The sequence below is a fragment of the Herpailurus yagouaroundi genome, unplaced genomic scaffold, assembly GCF_014898765.1.
Source record: "Herpailurus yagouaroundi ecotype Mexico unplaced genomic scaffold, PumYag 141, whole genome shotgun sequence".
Classification (NCBI taxonomy): Eukaryota; Metazoa; Chordata; class Mammalia; order Carnivora; family Felidae; genus Herpailurus; species Herpailurus yagouaroundi.
Window position 1 is genome coordinate 43,498,210 of NW_024412396.1, and position 21,271 is coordinate 43,519,480.

The following is a 21,271-nucleotide window of genomic DNA, read 5'->3' on the forward strand; positions in this document are numbered from 1 at the left end:
GATCCCACAAATGATGAGATCATGACCTGAGCCGAGATCATGATCTGAGACACTTGACTCACTGAGCCACACAGGCACCCCATGACTATCCCTTTTAAAGTAGGTATTTTGTTAGGAGAAAGCCATTGCTCAAAATATTTGTTGATATTTTGTGTTGGCTGGTATATCATTCAACTCTTGCTGCAGTGATGCTTCATGACAACACCACCAAAATCTCAGAGGCATAGAGTAATAAGCACTTAACTAATGTGTATGTGGTTCTCTTGGGGGTCAGCAATGTGGACTGGGTGTGGCTGGCCAGCACTGCATCAGGTGTCTCTCAACCTCCTTCTGAGATAGCCGGTTAGCTTGGACGTATTTTTCTCTCACAGTAGCAGAAGCATAAGAGAGCAAGGGGAGATATGTGAGGCTTCTCGAAGCCTAGGCAAAAAACCTGTTAGCCAAAGCAAGTCATATGGGCAAATCCTCAGTCCAGGGAAATACCTACACCTTAAGCAAGAGGAAATGTAGTTACAGGGCAAATGGCATGAATACAGAATTGGTAAAGAGCTGGGGCCAATAAAGCAAATTATCATGGCTTTGCTTTTACCAAGTTATTGTGAATATTTATAATGATAGTAAATCTTTATCTTTTAAGGGTAGCTTTGAATTTCTTTTTAGAAAAATAGCTAAATTTATGAATAAGATTAGAGAACCAGTCTAGGTTTATCTTTGGGCAAAAAGGTAGCTGTTAAAGCATGAGGCATAAAATAAGGAAACATTTCTAAAGGAACTGGTCAAGAATATGGCATTCAGGGGCAGAATAGTTGGGATAAATGTACAGCCTTCCAAAGTGATCAGCTGATTGAAGGAATAACACTGATTTGGTTCTAAAATAATTTTTTTAAATAAACTTTATGGCTTGTAGTCACATGTTACCACTTTGTCTCAAAGTGGGAAGGGGAGTGAACAGAGGTTCATCTCTGATATGATACCCCTTTGACTAACTCTGGGAAAATATGCTTTATGTGCAGATTCTCATTGCCAAGTCCCCTCTGGCTCCCTTCACCTCATTCGCTTATACCATCCAGAAGGAAGGCCTGGTTCTTCAAGGTAAGATCCTTGATTAAGCCATTTCTTTAAGCTGATTATGCTCACTGCTGCCTACCACTGGTGATAATTACTGCCATGCTCCTGATAGAAGCTGCTTCAGGGCAGAATCAAAGGCCAAGATGAATTCACCAATGATATTTATCCTGATGAGATCAAAAGAGGTTGATAATTGTGGCAAGAACATAGCAGAAGGTGGAGGTGAGGCTGAGGGAAAACTAGAGAATTTCCTAATAGAGTGAGGCAAAGAATGAGAGTTAAAGCACTAATCTAGGAACTGCCAAAAGCTGGTGCTCTTTGCAGACCCTGTGGAGTGAGGAACCAGACAATAAGCCTCTGATGAGAGTGTGGAGGACCCAGCATTGCCTCAGAGCCCTCTTGCTTACCAAACTGAAAAACCGTCTGGTCTGGCAGCCTGGGAGACACTTTGTCATGGCTCCTTGGCCACTACTTTCTCGGCCCCTTTCTGGTTACTCCATTTCTGTTCCCTTTACTCAAGTCCCGACTGGGGACCAGGCCTTGCTGACCTGTACCATGTGACGCGGGCCTAGGACTTAGAAGGAGCTGAGTTCTGGCTCACAATGGAGCGCCCCAAGGCCACAGCCTGGAGCTCACTGATGTACAGTGGTGGTCCCCAGATGCTGGGTCTTCTGGTGATTGCAGGTCTGTCCAGAAAATAATGAACATGAGAGGCAAACTCAAACACTGTTGAACTTAGCCCACAGGGCCAGTTGTCCAAAGCTGCTTTGTAGATTGAGAACGGTCTCCACCGAAGACTGAGGACACACATCTGCCCCCCACTGCCAGGCAGGAGGCAGGTCCACAGAATGCATAGGTGAACATCTATGCCAAAGCCCAGTGGAACATACTGTCATTGCTGTCTGTAGGAGGAATATCCACCCTTTAGGATTTTGTAAGTCGAGTACTTTCCCCAGGTTGATGAAACAGGGTGAGTCCTTAGAATATTTCCATGGAGACACATTGCATAGCAAAGATCTAGCAGGAATTTTGTGGGGCGGGCTGGAGGGCTCATGCTTTTGGACCAAGGAGCAGGCTGCAGCCTCCCCTTTCCTTCCCCTTCTAAAACGTCCGCTTCTTAATGGACCCGGAAAGCAGCTTGTTTGTTTGGTGCAGCTGAGCTCCACAGCAGGGACTCGGGTCCAGGGAAATTTGGGGTAAGAACTATTGACCTTTGGCTCTTAGCCTTTGACTTATGGTATCCAAGTTCCTTGGTAAATATTTTTTTTACAATTGCAAATATTGTTTTCTGACAAAGAAGCAGAGATTTTAAGACCAGATTAAGCAAAGCAAACAGCAGGCCCCTTTGTTACGTACTCTCTAAGGGTGTATAACTAATAAGCAATCAGAAAGCTGAACTCTTATTTACCCAGTACACAGTGTGGCTTTTGGCTCTTCGTTTTTAGAGGCTTTCTTAAAAGATTAGAAATCAACTAAATAGCAAATTTAAATGAAGATTTTAAGAAGTTCTATGGAAGATTACAAGGCAATGTCAGGAGGAAAAGAGGCAGTTTTGCCCAGATGGCTTGTATTCAGAGCCTTGATATCGTGCCTATATCTTGATCACTGGGCAGTTTGGTAAACAGCATCTCTAAGCCTGACCTAATTTGGATAATTTTTAGGATAATATTTGTGAGAACAAGATTCACAGAGTTGCTTCTGAGCCTCATTGCTAAGATCATGATTTTGACAGGAAATAGAAAGTTGTTTAGAGAGAGGCTAGAAATGAATTGGTAGAGGTTGAAAATTGGCAAAAAAAGACTATTAGAAAAAGTTGGAAAACAAAGGAGAAAGAAGGCTGACCTATAGCTATGTGTCCCAGAGAGAGAAAAATTAAGGGAAGAGTACGATGATGTAGGAACCCCAACCAATAAATAAAAATGTCTGGGAGACTTCAGTGCCTCCACTGGTTGCTTTTAAAGATTTTTCTCCATCCCCTGCCCCAGCTATGTCTCCCTCTCTGAGCTTTTCTGAGGCAGCAGAACCCTTCTGCCCTTAGCAGTAATGCCACTGAATACAGACCTCTGGGGACTCCCTCCCCAATAGCTATGTGCTCCCAAGGCATTGGGAACACAAGAAAGAGCTCTGGTCATGAGAAAACAATGCAGATCCCTCCTCTAGTGGAGAGACCCCCTTGGATTTCTGCTCTATCTCTGGTGTAATCTTGAGAAAATCTCTGGCACCCCAGTTTTGTCCGCTTAAAAATGACAATGTTGACCTTGATTCAGCACTTTGCAAACTGTGTTGCAACCCATTGGTGGGTCGTGAAATGAAATTAATGAGTCACAACCAGAATTTTTAAAAATGAAATAGAGGAGAATTTTAAAAATCACAGATTATATCACACATATTGCATTGTTTCATGGCATATTTCTTGGGTGACTGTGTGTGTGCATAATGAGTTTGTGTATGGAGGTTGCAGTGCAAAATATTTTTCTTCCTTGGAGTGTAGTCATCGGCCTGGGTGATCTCCACAGGCCTTAACCCTTCAGCTTATCTGATTCTCCTCGGTGATGGTGTACTTATCATCCCTTAGCTCAGTAGAGTTGTACCTTGAGATCTCCATACACCAGAACATGAAAGCTTATTTTTCCCCCTACTCTTACCAGATGACTGAACAAAAAAAAAAAAAAAAAAGGCACCTCCATAATTTCCCAGGTTTAAGGCAAAGCAACTTTTGATTCCTGGGTGGTAACCTTGGAAAGATACCTGCAGCCAAGGTCGAGAAGCTTTCCTCGTGTGAGAGGTTGCTCTGGCATGCTAGCCCCAGGTTGGCATGGAGGTTGGTTGGTACCTAGTGCAGGGGATTTGAGGGGCAATACAATCCATGTCTGAGAGACACAGAGACGGAGAGGGGGAAAGGCTGGAAGAGTGAGGGCAGCTCCTATGGTACCAACTAAAAAAGGCACTTGGGGCTGGACGTTCAGTATTTGTTATACAGAGGCAGCCTGGAGTGGTGGGAAGGAACAGTCCATACAGGCTGCCCTTTTTCAGGTGGAGGGGGCTGTCAGTGAATGTGGGAATGATCCCTCACTGCCTTTTATCCCATTAGCAAGTCCAAGATTCCTACCAGCCTGCTAACCAGGAGGTTTTATAATACCTGGAGAGCTCCTGTGTGCATGAGCAGAGGGAGGGAATAAAAGGTGAGGCCAGAATTCGATTTACTGGCTCCACAGGCCATTCCCCTTACCAGTTCCCAAGGATTAGGATGCTAAGAACAGCCGGCAACCGGGGGCCTTATACCCTTCCTGCCTTTTTGTTCCCTGGGATGGGAGGAACAATAAATCGGCAGGCTGGAGAGACTGAGGGGCCTGGTTAGAGATTTCTCAGGCTGCTTTTTGAAATACTTGAACGAGCCAGTCTGTGCTATTGTTGTAGTAAAATACAAAGCGGAACTATTCTCCTTTTGCAAAAAGAAAAAAAGAAAGAAAGAAAAGAAAAAGAAAAAAAAGAAAGAAAAGAAAAAGTAAAAGAAAACCCACCCTCCCAGCATCTTCAGGAGGCTGCCTGGCTCAGGCCATTACCATGGTAATACTGAGCTGTTTGCATCTTCTTTGTCTGTCCTGCACTTGTGGAGATCCTGGCCTCATGGTTGGGCTCAAGACCCTGGAAATAGTTGGCTTCAAAGGAGAGGGAGCTCACAGCCACCAGCTTCCTGATGGTTCAGACTCTGAGAGGGGCAGGTCCCAGCAGAGGGAGAGTCAGCCCTTTTGTGCAACTTAAGTGGGAAAGGTGGAGGGCGTGGGGGTGACTCCCATTAATGCTTTTCTCCTCTTGCCCTGAGTTCAACATGAAATGCCCGGCACCCACTGGGGGGAAGAGCTTAGAGTTTTGGCTGGCTCAGAGTAAGGCTAAGGGTGCCAGGGCCTAATGGAGAAAGGAAAGCAGGAGCTGGCTTTGGGAATCAGCCTTAATGGAGTGGACCCACAGAACCGCCTGGCTGCTGAAGGGAAAGGGGCATTTGCAGTGAACTCCAACCTGACCCATATTCTGCTCTGGTCATGTTCTTTGTTTCCCCAACAAGCCCCAAATGTTGTGCCCTGCAGATCACAGCTGGGACCCCTGGGCCTCTGTGTCAGGCCAGGACTAAAGATTAAGATCCTGTAATTGAAAACAGCCAGACTGTGTTGCTGATGCTGCGGGAGGCCTAGGAAAAACCCAAGGCTGGTTTCTCCCAGAGCCGCCTTGGCCTTTGTGAGGCTCAGGGCAGTGGAGGCCTGCCGACTTAGTAAGGAAGCCGGGCTGGCCTGGGAGAATGAAGAGGGGCTCCTTATTCACTCTTCCTTTGCCCTACTCTCTCCATTTCCTCAGGAATCTAGCCAGCATTTGAAAATCAAGTGCCAAGTTGTTAGGGACAGAAAATAATGCCTTAGTTTCTCAGTAGGGCAGAATTGTGGTTTTTATGTTGTTTTTTAAAAAATTAAAATGAGGTATGACAGGTTGAATTTGGATTCTGGTGCTATCTTCTGCTAGTTTAGTTCTGAATGAGCAGCATAAACCTTGGGATGGGGCTAAGGAATCTTAGGGGAGCCCAGGGCACCCTGAGATGGGTCCAGAGACAATTCTGCAAATGAAGCTAGTTTCCTGTTTTTCCAACCACCTACTTAGGGACTCAGAAGAAATCAGAAAACAATGAAACAATGATTTTTCTTAAGGGCTGGATAGCTATGTACCTCATCTTTCTTGTAAAATCAAGAATGTTTGTTTGATTGCCTTTTGAAGCTTATTGGGAGAGGCATTAATCTCCCCTATTTGTTCCCTTGTCACAAAATTGGGTTGGATTCTTCCACCCCATTTTCTTAGACCCTGAGCCAACTGGGTGATTTATTAAAAAATTCTTTTCCCCCAAATACCACCATCTACATTCATCAGATTTCAGTTTGAATTAATAACACATCTAAATGTTTTCTGCCTAGTGGACTCAAAGTGACCCAGAAGATTCTCAGTCTGTTTCCATCCAGGTATGGAGGTGTCTGCTTGGTAAATAGAACCCACACACCTGGCACAGCCTGGCATTCTTGTGGGAGCCTGGGCAGAGAGCCCTGGGATTCAATGGAGCAGAGAGAGTGAACTTCTCTCTCAGAGGTCACAGAGAAGAGGGCAGAGCAGGTCTGTCACATTGTCTCTGGGCTGCCAGGTGCCACTGCAGCCTCAAAAAGCTTGTGCAGGCCAAGGCATTGTCCTTCATGACTCCCACTTGCCTCTCAGGGAGGAACGTCCCCGGGGAAAATGAGGAAGCATGACCCTCTGCCAGTTCTCTCCTCTTTTTCAACATTTACTTCACATTCCCTGCTTCCATGGCAACTTCTCCCACCAACCCTCTGCTTTGTTTACTTTTTTAACTCTGGCTATTAGCTTCAAAGAGAGATTTTATTTTCCAAAAAAATATTTTTTTGGAAAATATTTCCAAAATAAAATATTTTAAATATGGAACAGGACAGAAAATAATAAAACCCATGACTTTAACACCCAGACTTAGCAAATGTTAAAATTTTGTCATATTTGTTCCAGTTTTTTTTTTTAATTATAGGGATAAAACTTGACAAAATTAAAAACCCCTTGTACCTATCCCTCCCTCACACTCTTTCACAGAAGTAGAAACTCTCCAGGGTTTGATACATATCCTTTCCCTTGTTCTGAAGAACTTTTCTACATGTATGTGAATCCAAATATGATACGATGATTTGTCTTGAGTGCATTCCAAGTCTGCATAAATGGTTTACTGGACATATCATTCCACAATTTGCTTTTGTCACTTAATGTCTTGTTTTTACAATTTTTCCACATTGATACACATGGATCATGTTCTTTTACTTTAATGAGGTATCCGTATTCATTGTCTGAATATGCCACATTATCCATTCCCCTATTGATGGAAATCTCAATTATTTGTTAACTAAGTGAATACGGTTACATGTGCTTCTTTGTGTGCTGGTGTGAGGGTTTCTCTAGGTATACATAAAAAGTGAAACGACTGGTCAGAGGGTATGCACACTTTAATCTTTACTATGTATTCCCAAGTTGCTTTCCAAGGACATTTACCAATTTAAACTTCCTCTGGAGGTAGCGAACCAATTGCTACACAGCTGTGTGTAATTATAAGTTGGTTGTCATGTTTGCATGGGCAGTCTTCTCATGTATTCTCTGTGGATACCTCTTTTATCTCTGCCATTGGGGTATTATCTTTCCATAGTCTCTAGAGGTATCTTCTGCACAACATATGTGCTTTATGTATATACTTAGATGACTAGTTGACAAAAATTGCTTTAATTCCTCCCAAAGCTATAACTATATATACGCTTTCAAGAATGAGAGATTTTAGTCTCATCCACTGCCCTTATTTTCAGGACAGCAGACTGCGTTCCAGAAAGGCAAAGTAGGGTTCACTACCTCAGAATTGGGTTTGTAGCCCTTCACAAGTACTCAGGGCTCCTAAGATTTTATAAAATCAGAAATGGGGTGGAGCCTCTCATCTTCCATCATGGCAGCCCTTCTGGCAACTTATCTTTCAGGCTTCATGAGCCTCTATTGGAATATTCCACTCCTGTCCTGAACCTTGAATCTTGAAATCCTAAGCTAAGATGGATCAGTCACTCTATTGTAAGCAATCCCTCAAGAAAGTTCCTGAGTTGGGTTATAAGTTTGGCTGGGTGGAATCATAATACAAATTAACAGTGTCCACTTAATATAAATCAAAAGTAGAGGTTTACTGCTTTCTCACATAGCATTGCAGAGAAAAACAGTCCAGAACTAGTATAGCAGCTCATTCCATGTATTTGTCCAGGGACCCAGGCTCTTAGCTTGTTGCCCCATCACACCTAGGATGTTGCCTTCATGGTTGTCATGGTCTACAATGGTTCAGCATCATTACCTCCAACCAGGTAGCAGAATTTGTATGAGGTAGAAAATGATGATGAAAGGAAAGGGTATCCTCCTTCTTCTAAGGATATTAACCAGAAGTTACACACATTATTCCTGCTTATATCATGTTGGCCAATCTGTAAATATATGAGAAGAAAGACTGGAAAATTATAGTTGTTTATCTGGGGACCATGTGCCTAGCTAAATTTTGGGAGTTCTTTTACCTTGAGAGAGAAGGGGAGATGAATATTCAGTGACACATCCTTTCCAGAGGAGCCCAGTTGCAGAGATTAGACCACAGGGTACAATAGTACAGACCCTAGGGCTGGGCTTGTAGCATAATGTTGAAATGCAGCATAAATATTGTATTGTAAATGTTATATATTAAAAATACTAATAGTACCCTCTTTGGTAGAGTCTAGAACAGAGAAGTAGGGTATCACAATTAGTAATGCCACCAAGGATCAGCACCAAAAATTTTGGTCCTCCACCCAAAACAAAATCTCTCTCAAGCAGAAACTTTAGTATGTGCTAGTATGCACTCTGCAAGAAAGATACTTGAACAAGAGCTACTTGTGCTTATAGCACAAAGCAGGGTATGAATTTGGGTCCAAAGTCATAGACTAAACACATTTTTCCCCAAAAATGTTTTTTCCTGTCTCCACATTTTTTAAAACATGGAACAAAATGTCAGTTGGAATAAGGTTATATTAAAAAACTTTATTTCAAGGCCTGGACTATAGTTAGCCTGGATCCACACTCTTCTTTTAGAACCTGGAAGCTATTTGGCTATCTTTGCATAGCTAACAATTTGCATTTGTGAAAATGCCCAGGTAATAATACCAAAAGATGTTAAATCAATTCAGGTTGTTGATTTTCTTTGAAAACTTCTTCCAAAAGGACTTGGTGTTCTTTCTGGAATATGACTTAAGCTCCATTTTAGTGAGTTCAGTTCAGCAGGTATTTGTTGAGGTATCTATTGTTTGTAAACCATGGTGCTCAGAGGATATAAGACTAGGGGGAAAATGCGCCCTCTCTTTTAGTAGCTCAAAATCTAGTTAGCTCAAAAACAAAGTAAGTTTAATCAAAGGCAAACTGTGGCACCTATTATCGAGGTTCTAACAATGTGATATGTTTAAAAGAAATAGAATTGGGGTGCCTGCTACATGGCTCAGTCAGTTAAGCATCCAACCTGGGCTCAGGTCATAATCTCACGGTTTGTGAGTTCAAGCCCCACATAGGACGACTCTCTGATGTCAGCACAGAGCCTGCTTCAGATCCCCTGTCCTCCTCTCTCTCTGCCCTGCCCCTACTTGCACTATCTCTCTCTCAAAAAAAAACATAGACATTAAAAAAAAAAAAAAGGAGATAGAATCATTTCAAATAGGATGACTGAGGAAGGTTCCTGAGGGTAGGAGAGTAGGGTTCCTGAGAGTTGAACTGGACATCATCCTGTGAATACTGATGAAAATGGCTTTCCATTGTCTTTTAATAGAGGCCAGTTTCTTTTGCTGTTTGAGGATAGATCTGGGGACCCTGGGGAATGCTGATTAGTGCCATGTGACTAATGTTGAATCATGCTGACTAATGTGCTCTAAATGGATTGATTCAATAATAAAGGGAATGTTGAGAGTCAAGAGTTCAGATCCTGAATTTCACCATGTGATGAAATGTAAATCCCTTAGCTTCAGTACTTCATTTTTTGGTCAATTAAAATGTGCTCATGATGAGAATCTAACAAGTCACCTTGACTAGAAAGTACTTTACAAACCTCAAGGAGAACAGAAATGCTTAACAACAACTCCCAGGACAGGCTTGTGCAATCGTGGGTTATTCATCGCCCATACAGAATCGGAACATCCATCACATGCCGCTCCCCAGCCATGCGAAACTTCTACTTCCTCACACATGCCACAAGAACTGACAAACAGTACGTTGCACTCACAAAAACTGACAAATAGAGGAGCTTTTGAAAAATCTTCCCATCTACCTACTGGGGCGGCTGTATTTTTCTACAACAAATGTTACCACAGAACTAAGAGCTTGCCTTGCACACACAGCTTTTTCTCTCTTTTGACATCTCCCCAGCTAGACTGCTTGAGAACGTGGCCTTCCGTGTCCAGATGTTTACTGAATTCTGAAGGCCCCCCAAAGGGCCCAAGTTCTTTTGTTGCCCTCCAAATCACTTCCCACAGAGACTGACCGATGTCCTGAAGGAGCCCTTCAATAGGGAGGATAAATGGAGGCAGATGAAGACATGACCCCCTGAGGCTCACCCACGTCCACGCTAACAAAGGGTCTGAGGCACAACCTTGTAAGGAGCATTTTGGTCAGCAGCGTCCCTTCGAGAGGCCACATCTCCCCCACAGGGCTGCTTTCAATGGCTACCATCACAGTGGAAGCACTGGGCATTTGTTAAGGGCTGAGGTTTGCTAGGTGCAGCACAAAACATCTAAATCATGGTCCCCTGTCTTTGTGAGGGCTTCCTGGCTACTGATGGCAACTGGCTTTCTCAGGGGAAACTTGAGAGTGAGTGGAAGAAGCTGAAGAGGGGCTCCCACTTCTCTGGATGACCTCTTCCCACCCAGCCCAGAGAGGGCTTTTGTCTGTAGCCATCAGCAGTCAAGCCAGGGCTGCAGGACCTTACCCCACACCGATGCTGTGTTTCTGGGTATCCCTGGTTTGTGAGGCTGTTGGCTCCCTAGGTAACAGACAGGTATGTATGTAAGAGGAATACAGCTGGAAGGAAAGTTTTGTTTAGACTACTAGTGAGAAGTTAGTGCATTTCATGACAACACAGTTTTGTTTTGTTTTGTTTTGTTTTTTTCAAACTGACTTTCTCTCCCTCTCTCTTTTTTTTTTTTTTTTTTTTCTCCTTTAGGCCAACAGAGGCCATAAGGGACACTATGACCTTTGTCTAGAGCTGATGGGGGCACGATTTGTGAAATGAAACAGGATGGTGCTGCTTGGAAGAAGGACAGGAAGCCAGCATAATGGGGATTAATTAGTTGATTGATGTTGATACGGTAACAGATTTGCCCCCATACCCTTGAGCCAGCCATCTCAGACCTAGCAGGGAAGGTGAGGATGAAGAAGCCTTTGTTCAGGTCTCTAGATGCATAGGGCTGAAGGCTTTGCGCCATGGGATGTCAACAGCCGTAATAATAATAATTTGCACTTATATAGCACCTTTCAACCAGGCACCTCAAAGCGGTTTAGCCACGTTAATTAATTAAAGCCCACAATCCCCCTGGGGAGAGAAGGAGGATGACTAACAGGATTTGTAATTACAGGAGGGAACATTTCCGAATAAAGTATTGTCCACCATGTAAAAAGAGTGGGTGTAAAGGAATTGGGGTCTCCAAAGAGTAACTGATTCAGAAGTGAAATCATGGAAAGATGGGGAGGCTGGGGGCGGGCATGGGGGTGGGGGTCTGCTCTTGTGTCAGAGGGAGGTCAATGGGCTCAGAATTCACTGACAGGTTCGGATCCAACTGAGAAGCGGAACATGTATGGTATTAGTGGCATTTGGAAGGTCATTAGTGGCACAACCATTGTGGTGTAAATTCAAGTTTCACTAGTGTATTGTGTATAGCCTTGCAGAACAAAGAGTGAGATTCATGCAGTATTTAATAAAGGATGAAATGAGTTCTTTGGATTTAAAGCCCAAAGCTGGGCCAGTCAATTAGCAAATAAACCAATTGGTGACCCATAGGATAATTTAGTTGTTTCCAGCAGAACACCCAGCCTAAGCCCTCCTACTGTCATGAAGTTTCCAACCAAAGCTTCAAGGCTAGGTTCAGTACAAGGCCTTGAGGCTACGACTCCTTCAAAGCCAGGCATCAAATCTTCCCGCCTTTGGCATGGGTATCTCTCTCTCTCTCTCTCTCTCTCTCTCTCTCTCTTTTTATTATTGTTTATTTATTTTTGAGAGAGAGAGAGAGAGAGAGAGAGAGAGAGAAAGAGACAGCATGAGCCAGGGAGGGACAGAGAGAGAGGGAGACACAGAATCTGAAGCAGTTTCAGGCTCTGAGCTGTCAGCACAGAGCCCAACACGGGGCTCGAACTCACGAACCACTAACTCATGACCTCAGCCGAAGTCAGACACTTAACTGACTGAGCCACCCACGTGCCCCAGCATAGGGACCTCTCTTACCCAAGTTGTTAGTGACCCCCCCCCAAGCTGTCCTCTATAGAATCATTTTGTACCTGCTCCCCCTCCAGAGGTTTTTAAATGCTTTGGGGTCTACAGTCAAGTCATCCTATCTCATGTTTCCTGTCAGTGCCCACCAGAATGCTGTGCACCAAGTAGGTAGAGATCAGTGAAGAATAACTGAATGACTGTCTTTGAACAACTTAGTATTTGTTGAGTACATACCAAGTGCTAGGGTGAAGCTCACAAGAGCAGGATGTGTGTCTCGTCCTCAAGAACTATATTGTAAGGTATGGAAAAGACTCATATCCTACTAACTCATATACTATAAAACAGAATAAAATGAAATGACATGATAGATGTATATCCAAGCCACATGCTACAAGGGCAAGAGTGGGAACGTTTGATCCAGCTGGAGTGAGTCAGGGAAGGTGTTCCTGGAGAGCAAACAATGTGCTGGGCATAGGAAGGCAATAAGGATTTGGGTAGACCTGGAAGAGGTCATGGAGGCAGATTTTCCAGACTGTGGTCATTTGTCTCCCTTTGAGTGAGATGCATTTTGAGAACTTGTGGTCTTCAATAGAACATTTGTGAAAAGCAAGCTGAGTTTTTGCAGCTGATTAAATGTACATTTCCTGTGAGTTCCTATTATGTGAATTGGCTAATTTCAAACATCAAAGGACTATTTGAGAAGTTGGGAAAGATATTTTATTCTCTGTAACTATTAATTTGGTTTCTTTGCACTTTTATTGCCCGCCAAGAAAGAAAAGCTGGATAGTTCACACATTAAAACAGGGCACTCAAAAGTGTCTGAGAAAGGTACAAGGCAGACACCTCCCAATTCCAAATGTCAAGGAATAAACGTCTTCCTCCTTGAGCCTATTTTTTCGACACCAGGAATCCCTAAGACAGGGCTCTACACCCAGTGACTGACAAATCAATCCCCACACTCTCCTGGTCCAAGTTCCAACAGAGCTTTTCACCGCAAACCACATTACCAGGACAGGCCTATGTGCCATTTTTGCATTGTGCCAATATTTATTAAGTGTTGCTGCAGGTCTGACACACACTATACATGCAAAAGCTTACCTAATCCTAACAGTCTCACGAAGTAGGACTTTGCATCATTCCTCCTGTGCAGATGAGCAATGAGGCAAGAAAAGTTCAGTCTCTTGCTAAAAAGTGATGGAATGTGGATTTGAACCCACTTGGTCCTGCTTCTTCCTCTCTCACCCCTCACCTGTCTAGTATTTCTATTCATGTGTGTTATGGCTTCTTCCAGTCATCCTCAATTCACTAAAATACTCAGCACAATACTATGCACATAGTAAGAACTCCATGAATATTTTCCAAATAAAAGAATCACCAGGAGCAATAATAGTGGTTTGATCTTCCACCAGGAGGAGTGACTGCAGAAAGCCTGGGCAGCGGTGCTGAGAGTTTAGTAGAGGCTCCATAGCTACCTCCTTTTCTTTCGACCATGATGAAAGATTAGGAGACAGGCTCAGGAAAGTTGCCCCAGGAAATGTTTGCAAGAAAGAAGACACAGGTGGTATTCATGAGCTGAGAAGCTGCCAAACCTGGTACCTCCCATGAGATGCTAGTGAGGTAACTTGTATTGAACCTACTCACTGATTTCTTTTCTATGTGTGTGTGTACGTATGCATTTATATGTCAAAGGTCAACTTTGTTCCCATAATTGTGCTAGCCTCCTAGGTACTCTGTTAATGGGCAGCAATCCCAGTGAAATGGTCCCTATCAGCCCACAGAGTGAACATTTCTGGATTAGCCCAGAAGTTCTGAACTCTACGCATAGGGCTTCTATGTTATATGTTGTGAGCAAAGTTGCCACTCAGGGATAGGATTTAAAAGATTATCTGGCAAAACCTGGATTGCCAAATGAGAATTCTGGAGATGGGGAATGAGGATTAGGTAATGGGTAAAAGGGGAATGAAGGCAAGAGGAAGTACAAAAGATCAGATTCAGACCTTAAAAGTGTGGTCTTAGAGCCACTTGAGAGTGTCATTTTTTTCTGAAATTTTTTCTGAAATTTTTCATTTTTCCTTTGGTTTCAATATTGTCGCCATCACTTTTGTCCTTTGGCTATGAAAAGACTTTCTTTGTTCTATTACAGAATTCAACAGAGGCCTCTTTTGCTCAAATGGAGGGAAGGATCCCATCACATTCCCCAAAAGAATATCCTAAGTGTGAGAGAAAGTACATTGCCTACCTCTCTGAATTTTGGTGAGGACAGTGTTCAGAAGGAACACAGGTTCTCCAGAGCTCCAAACAGATCTGGGAAGGGAGTAGACCAGTAAATAGTGGGCATAAATCAGGACAGACTTGGTTTTGCTGCCTAAACAAACAACACCCCGAAATCTTAGTGACTTAAAGTCTGCATGTCTGAGAGACTCTCCCAGGACGCTGTCCTCCATGTGATGACTCAGTATCCCATCTCAGTGTCAACATGTACTTCCACAATTGCCACAGTAGGGGAAGAGAGAGAAGGGTTGTGCCCTAGCAATTAAGTGCTTCCCCCAAGAAATGGCACCCATCACTTCTGCTCTCATGGCCAAGCAGTCATGCATCCAAGCCCAGCTGCAAGAAGGTGGGAAGTACAGAACTTCTCTGTATTTGGAAGAGAAGGAGGACTAGATATTAGTGAACACTTATAATGCCTGCCACATAATGCTATAGCCAGTGAGCTGGCACTTATCTCCTTTCACACTCATGCCTTGTATATACCTTTTCTTTAGATCACCCAGCACATATTGAAGACTTATGGGTTAGTGTTGAGGAAAGAAAACCAAATAGTTTTCTAGTCTACAGGCATTTTTGTCTACAGGCAACCATTTTGAAAGAGGTGTAGCCACAGAAAACCAGTTAACTCTAGGTACTTTCCCCATGGAGCTATCAGACACTAATAACTCCAGGAAAGGCTAAGGGGTTAAAGAGAGTCATGGCCTGATTTCAGTAATACATCTAAGATGGAACAACTAATTTTGAGTTGCCCAGAACCATCATGCTTCATATGAAAGAACTTCTGGAAATGTGCCCTTTCTCTTCCATTCCTCCTCTTATTACCAGACATGATTCAAATTCCCTCTAAGCCCTGTGACTTTTCCAGAAAGCAGCTCTCCCAGCAGAGAGAGAGAGAGAGAGAGAGAGAGAGAGAGAGAGAGAGAGAGAGAGGGGAGAAGAAAAAAAAAAAACTTTCCCTTATTATTCTTCCAATAATGAATTCCTGCTCTGAGTGGGCTGTTTCCATGTGTTTTCAGTCAAGTGCTGATGGCAGCCTTGCCGGGGGACATTTCCAACAGGCTGTGGACATAATAGATGGGGTTTCATATTGACAAGGGCTGCTCTCAGCTTTCCTTCCAGTTTAGCCCTCCTAAGCCCTGAAATTGGAGATGAGAAATGATTCACGAGATCTCACTAGTGAACCAACATGGCTGGACACCTCTTTGCTCCTTTTAAGTAGGTAAAAAGTCATGGTTTTAAAGCTTCCTTCTAAGAGATTTGTAGGCTTGGATCTTAGTAACTTTACAAGGACTTAACTTTCCCAGACAAGCCCACTTTTTGTAGATGGCAAGACCTCCTTTCTTCAGGATTCAAACATAGTCTTGGCCTACCCCGACATCATAAGAACAAAGGGAGAATTTAGGACATACTATTTCCTGCCTGCCTAAAACCTCATCTCAAGTACACAAGATGCTTCCAAATAAGGAATGGCAGTAGCCATGTTTGCTAAGGGAACCAGACTACTCATTCTCCCCAAAACAAAAGTCTTCAGGTAATTCAGTTTCAGCTTACCTGCATGGAACTCATACAAACTGTTATAGTTGGGCTCTCTTCATTGCGAAGAGTCTCAGTTACCTCAGTTAAAAAGGAAAAGGTATTTTTAAGGGTATAGATGGCCTGGGATTGGAAAGCCTTTAGGAGCAGAAGCAGCCCTGGGGACTTATTAGCTCAGAGTCTCTGCTTCCCTCTGTATTTCTGCCTGAGGTACCCTCTCCCAGCAGACATACTCTACAGACTGTAGTTCTGCTTAGGAAAGACTTCAACTTACATGTTGCTCATCCTGGGCTCTTAAGCTCCCCCATATATACCTCAGCCTTTCAACTTCAGTTCCCATTGGCTTTTTTCCTTGGTATTCCTAGTTGAAATTCCTAAGAGACAATCTCATTGGCTCAGGCTTGCCTTACTGTTCTGTCCCAGATAACATCATTGGTCATTAGCCAGCCAGTCAGCTGTGGGCTGAGGGAAGATCTATAAATATAGCTACCTAATAGCAGAAGTTGGGGGCATGGCAGCTTCCTTTAGAGGATCTGTGAGGGGGCGAGGACTGGATGGGCCCTAGTGTGCTCTTTGAACCCTTAACAGGAGTGCTGCAAGGATACTCATTCTCTCTCACTTCTTCCTTCCCCCCGCCCTGCCCCCTGGTCCCTGGTTTCATCACTGTAGACCTAATCTCCAGTCACAGCCTAAGCCCCCATTATTCTCATCCCCCAACACCTGATCCAGGATCCAGCTTCTCAGCCTGTTGAAGTGCCCAATCACAGAGGTGTAGGACTAGTGAGTGGGAAGAAAGATCTCTTAAAATGTATTTGAGAATATATGGAAGACTGTGGAAGGTGTGGAAGGAGGAATGAAAATAAAACCCTTTCTTACTTAGCTAAAGAAAAACCTGTTCCCATCGTGGAAGCAAAGTACCTTTCTTCTTCTGATCTTTGGAACAATTTCCCTTTTCCCAAAATCAAACATCAGTAGAAACATGAGAAACTTCCATGGAGGGACCCCGATGGAGCAGAGCAGGAAGACAGTCTAGCCGTGCTAATCTTGAAGAGCTTTTTTCTGACCCCTGCAAGCATCCTTAGTTCCCATCCCAGACGCGTGCATTTCCCTAGGCCCCCGCCCTCAGGCTTCATGGAGCCCTGGTCCCAGATTCTTGAATCTCAAGTCCCAAGCAATTTACTTTCAAACTAAGTTTTAGAACACAAGGGGTGGAGTCTGTGTAGATAAGGTCTTTGCCGATTGTGTTCTCCCAAGATGTCCAAAGCTCTTCAGTGGTGGCATTTTTCACAAACCTACGTGATATTTTTGGAGGCTTGGTCTTGTGTGGTGTTGCCCTGGTTTAAGTGAGTCAGAGCAATTATGCTTTGTCTGAATTCACACATCAAGGAGAGGACTAGGAGGAAAATTGAATTATGCCTTTTATTCCTTAGAGACCATTGCCTTTATGCTTCATCAGAGGGTTAAAAGGCCAACCCCAAACATCTACATTCAAATTTCAGTATCTCTGTATTCTTTTCAGTGGAAGTGAGGCTAGAAGTGAATTAGAGGCAAGTCTAAACAACCCTGTATTTCCCTGCCCTTTACTGAGCTCTGGGTATGCCAGTTTGGATCAAATCATTCATCAAACCTCGTTCAAATTCTTATCTCCTGACTAAAATTGCAGTGTTTCTAGGAGCCTATGCTGGTGAGGAAGGTAGTTCTGATGATGTTTCTAAACCTGCTGCTGTGGGATTCTAGAGCCAGTTCCTCTGGATTACTTCCAGATCTCTGTTCATTCCATTTAGAATCTGAGGTTGAAATCTATTGCCATTGTCTGTCCCCTGGGATCTGAAAACCCATCTGGGGTTTGTCCAGCCTCTCTCTCCAATACCACCGTCCAACTGCACGGTCATTACCAGTCCAACAGCTTGAAAGCTGATGCAAATGTGGAGCATAAGCCAGTTTGGCTTTCTCCCCGTCCTCTGGGCCCTTCTGGGGTTAATCAGCAACCACCTATCTTTGTGTTAATAACAGAAGTCTCTCTAACTAGAACACCTGGAGGAAACCCATAGGAAGGCTTAAGATGAAGCCAATTTTACAGTAATTGTTCTGACCATCACTGTTTAAACTGGACTCAGACTGTCCAGAAAAAAACCCAGCTTGCTAAAACCAGCCAACTAGCTCTCAATGTTCCTTAAGCCGCTTTAGGTTTTACTAATACTTTCCATGTCTACATCACCGCTCCAGAGTCTCCTTATGCTTGCACTTCAGGCAATATCTCCCTATTTCAGGTACATGAGATTTAGTGAAATGTCCTGACTGCATCTCACTGACAGAATTCTTTAGTGGCATCTTCCCAGCACTTTCCCCATGCTCCCAGCCCATTCTGATGGTTGTGTTTACACCAGTGGAGGAATAATAGACCTTCTTAACTGGGATTGCTGACAACTTCTCTTAGTAACTAACCCAAATGGCTTTGGGTGTCAGGTAATTATGTAGGGGGAAAAAAAGATGGGGGCTTGGTAGGTGGAAGGGTAAGCGGAGGACACGTGAAAAATAGTTTCCTGCTGTATTTGTCTCCTAAGGCTGCCATCACAGAATACCACAGAATAGTTTAAAGAACAGAAATGTATTTTCTCATAGTTCTGGAGACTGGAAGTCTAAGATCAAGGTGACAGTCAGTTTGGTTTCTCCTGAGACCTCTCTCTCTTGGATTTGCAGAGGCCCTTTCTCACTTTGTCTTCACGTGGTCCTTCATATGTGTGCACTCCTAGTGTCTCTTCCTCTTCTTATGACACCAGCTTTCTTGGATTAGGATTCTGTTCTTATGACCTCATTTAACCCTAATTACCTCCCTTTAAAGGCCCATCTCCAGGCACATTCATATTGGGAGTTAGGACTTGAACATACGAATTTGGTGGTATGGGGTGGGGCGTTGGACACAGTTCAGTCCATTACAGCCGCCATAACTTTTCCTCAGCAGATCATCTCCCATCCTCTGATGCTGCCCTTCTGAGTGGGAGAAGAGTAGATATTGACCAAGAAATGGCAGATGTGACTCTGTACAGTGAGTTTGAGAATGGCTAAGCTAGGTAGGGAGGGTGCCTAAGACAGGCAGAGCCAAAAGATGGACATTTGGAAACATTAAGAGATGGCTGGGTGGATAGACAGATGGGTGAATATATGACTTAGGTAGTATGTTGATGCCACCAGGGTGGACATTGCATTCTACTTCCTTGGGCTTGTAGATTTTTACAGCGCAGTGGTTACAAACTCAAATGCTCATGTTAGGTAACAGAGCTGCAAAAAGAGGCCAGGTGCAATAACAGGGAGTAGTGGGGAATGTGACAAACTGGAAAGAATGTGCCCTACCTAAAGGGGCAGTATATACTCAGTTCCATCCAGCCAATTATTACCTCGTGGGATGCCAGCCTAAAGTTGCCAGCATGTCTGATTTTTCAAGGGAACAAGAAATCTGGATTTTCAGATGAAGTCTTTCTTTAAATAAATCTTTAAGGGGCGCCTGGGTGGCGCAGTCGGTTAAGCGTCCGACTTCAGCCAGGTCACGATCTCGCGGTCCGTGAGTTCGAGCCCCGGGTCGGGCTCTGGGCTGATGGCTCAGAGCCTGGAGCCTGGTTCCGATTCTGTGTCTCCCTCTCTCTCTGCCCCTCCCCCGTTCATGCTCTGTCTCTCTCTGTCTCAAAAATAAATAAACGTTAAAAAAAAATTTTTTTTTAAAAATAAATAAATCTTTAAATTATGGCAATTAATTCAAAAATTGTAAAATGCTGTGTGGGCCAAATCAGCACATTTGCACCTACTGGAAAGACATCTGTAATGTCATCGCATGAGGATGTAGGTATTTAAGAGCTCGGGCTCATGAGTACACTGCTTGGGTTCAAATTTCAGCCCACTTCTTACTAGCTTTACAATCTTGAGCAAGTTACACACGTAACTCCGAGTTGTCATAACAATAAAATTAGTTAACGCACATAGGTGCCTAGAACAATTCCTGCTGCCTCGTAGGAAAACAGAAACTGAGCCAGCATTATTATGTAGTGACACCAAACCTTTTGGTTTCCTCATTTGTAAAATGGGGACAACCTATCCCCCAGGGGAAAAGAGAATATGTATGATGGGCTTACAAACGTGTGCACGTTGCTAAGAAATTCACCATGTACTTCTTTTGTAACTGCACCTATAAGTGAGGCTCAGTCTTGCTCAATGCCAGGCTGGGATCCCTATAAAGAAGAGGATAGCATGAACTAGAACCAGTCCTTTTTTTTTTTTTCTTCCAAGGATTATTTGGCTATTTTGCTATCCTTAGCATTTGGTGAGTTTTTCTTTCTTTTTTTTTTTTTATTGTGAATTTTTAAACATTCATAAAAGCAGAGAAAATAGCATAATAAACACTCAAGTACCCTTATCTAAATTCAATCATTGTTAACATTTGCTGTGTTCGTTTCATCTTGGTGAGTGTTCCTTTCAGGGGTGGGATGTGGCAGTACCAAAAGGGAATGGAATGAGGCATAGTGGTACCAAATGGGAGAGCTCAGGGCTTTCCCCACCTCAGGGGTGGATGCCATATTGTTGCAAGAAAGCAAGACCCAGTTAGATATAGATGGTTCCCTTTTGGATAGGACCCCTGAAAAGGGATTTTTGTGCAGGATAATTTGTTATAGATCACACACTGTTACCGCCTTAAAGTGATGTAAACTGGGACACAAATCCTTTTATTATTTATAAGACTTTCATTTATTATTATTTCTAAGGTTTTATTTTTTTTGTAAACAAGAATGTGTTCATGTATTGCTCACGAAATTGAAAAGCAAAAAATTTTAGAGAGTTTCCATGTGGAAATGTCTCCTGTCATAAAGAATTCAGGAGTTGAAGCTGGTAGATCGGTGAGAAACCCGGTAAAATCTCAGTGATAAAAATAAATGTTGGTCGCTAAAAATGAAAGGTTTTAGGAGCAAAAACACTCAGATACAAAGAAAGTATATGCCAATTATAGACGGCCCTTTCTGTTAAAGCATTTAAAAGAATCTAAGACATATTGCCCCATTTCTCAGCATTAGCTTTTACTGCATTTGAATGCAGTTTTCTCCCTGGAAAGGATGTCTTACTATGTGAAAGCAACTAAACTTTGCTTTAAAATTCTATTATTCAGACCCTTCATTAATTTAAGCTGACATTCCTTCTCAATCGGGGCCAATCATCAAAGCTTTATTGTATTGAGAACCTTGAATTCAGCAACAAAGAGTGTGGGTTTGGAAGGACGCGCTAGGAGGGGGGAGGGCAGAGAGCTCCCAAGGCCCAAAGAAGGGAGGGGAGAGGAGGAAGACAGCGGGAGGGAGAGTGATAGGGAAAGACTGG

The 21,271-nt window shown here is 43.4% G+C and overlaps 1 protein-coding gene across 6 annotated transcripts in view; it reads left to right on the top strand.

The window, feature by feature from the left end:
* The window catches only part of RAD51B (RAD51 paralog B), a 647,789-nt gene that overhangs the window by 566,782 nt on the left and 59,736 nt on the right, over positions 1 to 21,271 (top strand). For 4 of the 6 annotated variants that reach the window (XM_040477496.1, XM_040477495.1, XM_040477497.1 and 1 more), the window contains exon 10: positions 1,014 to 1,092. The exons of 1 other annotated variant lie outside the window; for it this stretch is intronic. In XM_040477496.1, coding sequence (XP_040333430.1) covers positions 1,014 to 1,092 — 79 coding nt within the window. Of the gene's footprint in view, positions 1 to 1,013; positions 1,093 to 10,849; positions 11,321 to 21,271 lie in introns of those variants that run through there. One more of the 6 variants, XM_040477501.1, reaches the window with a different exon arrangement.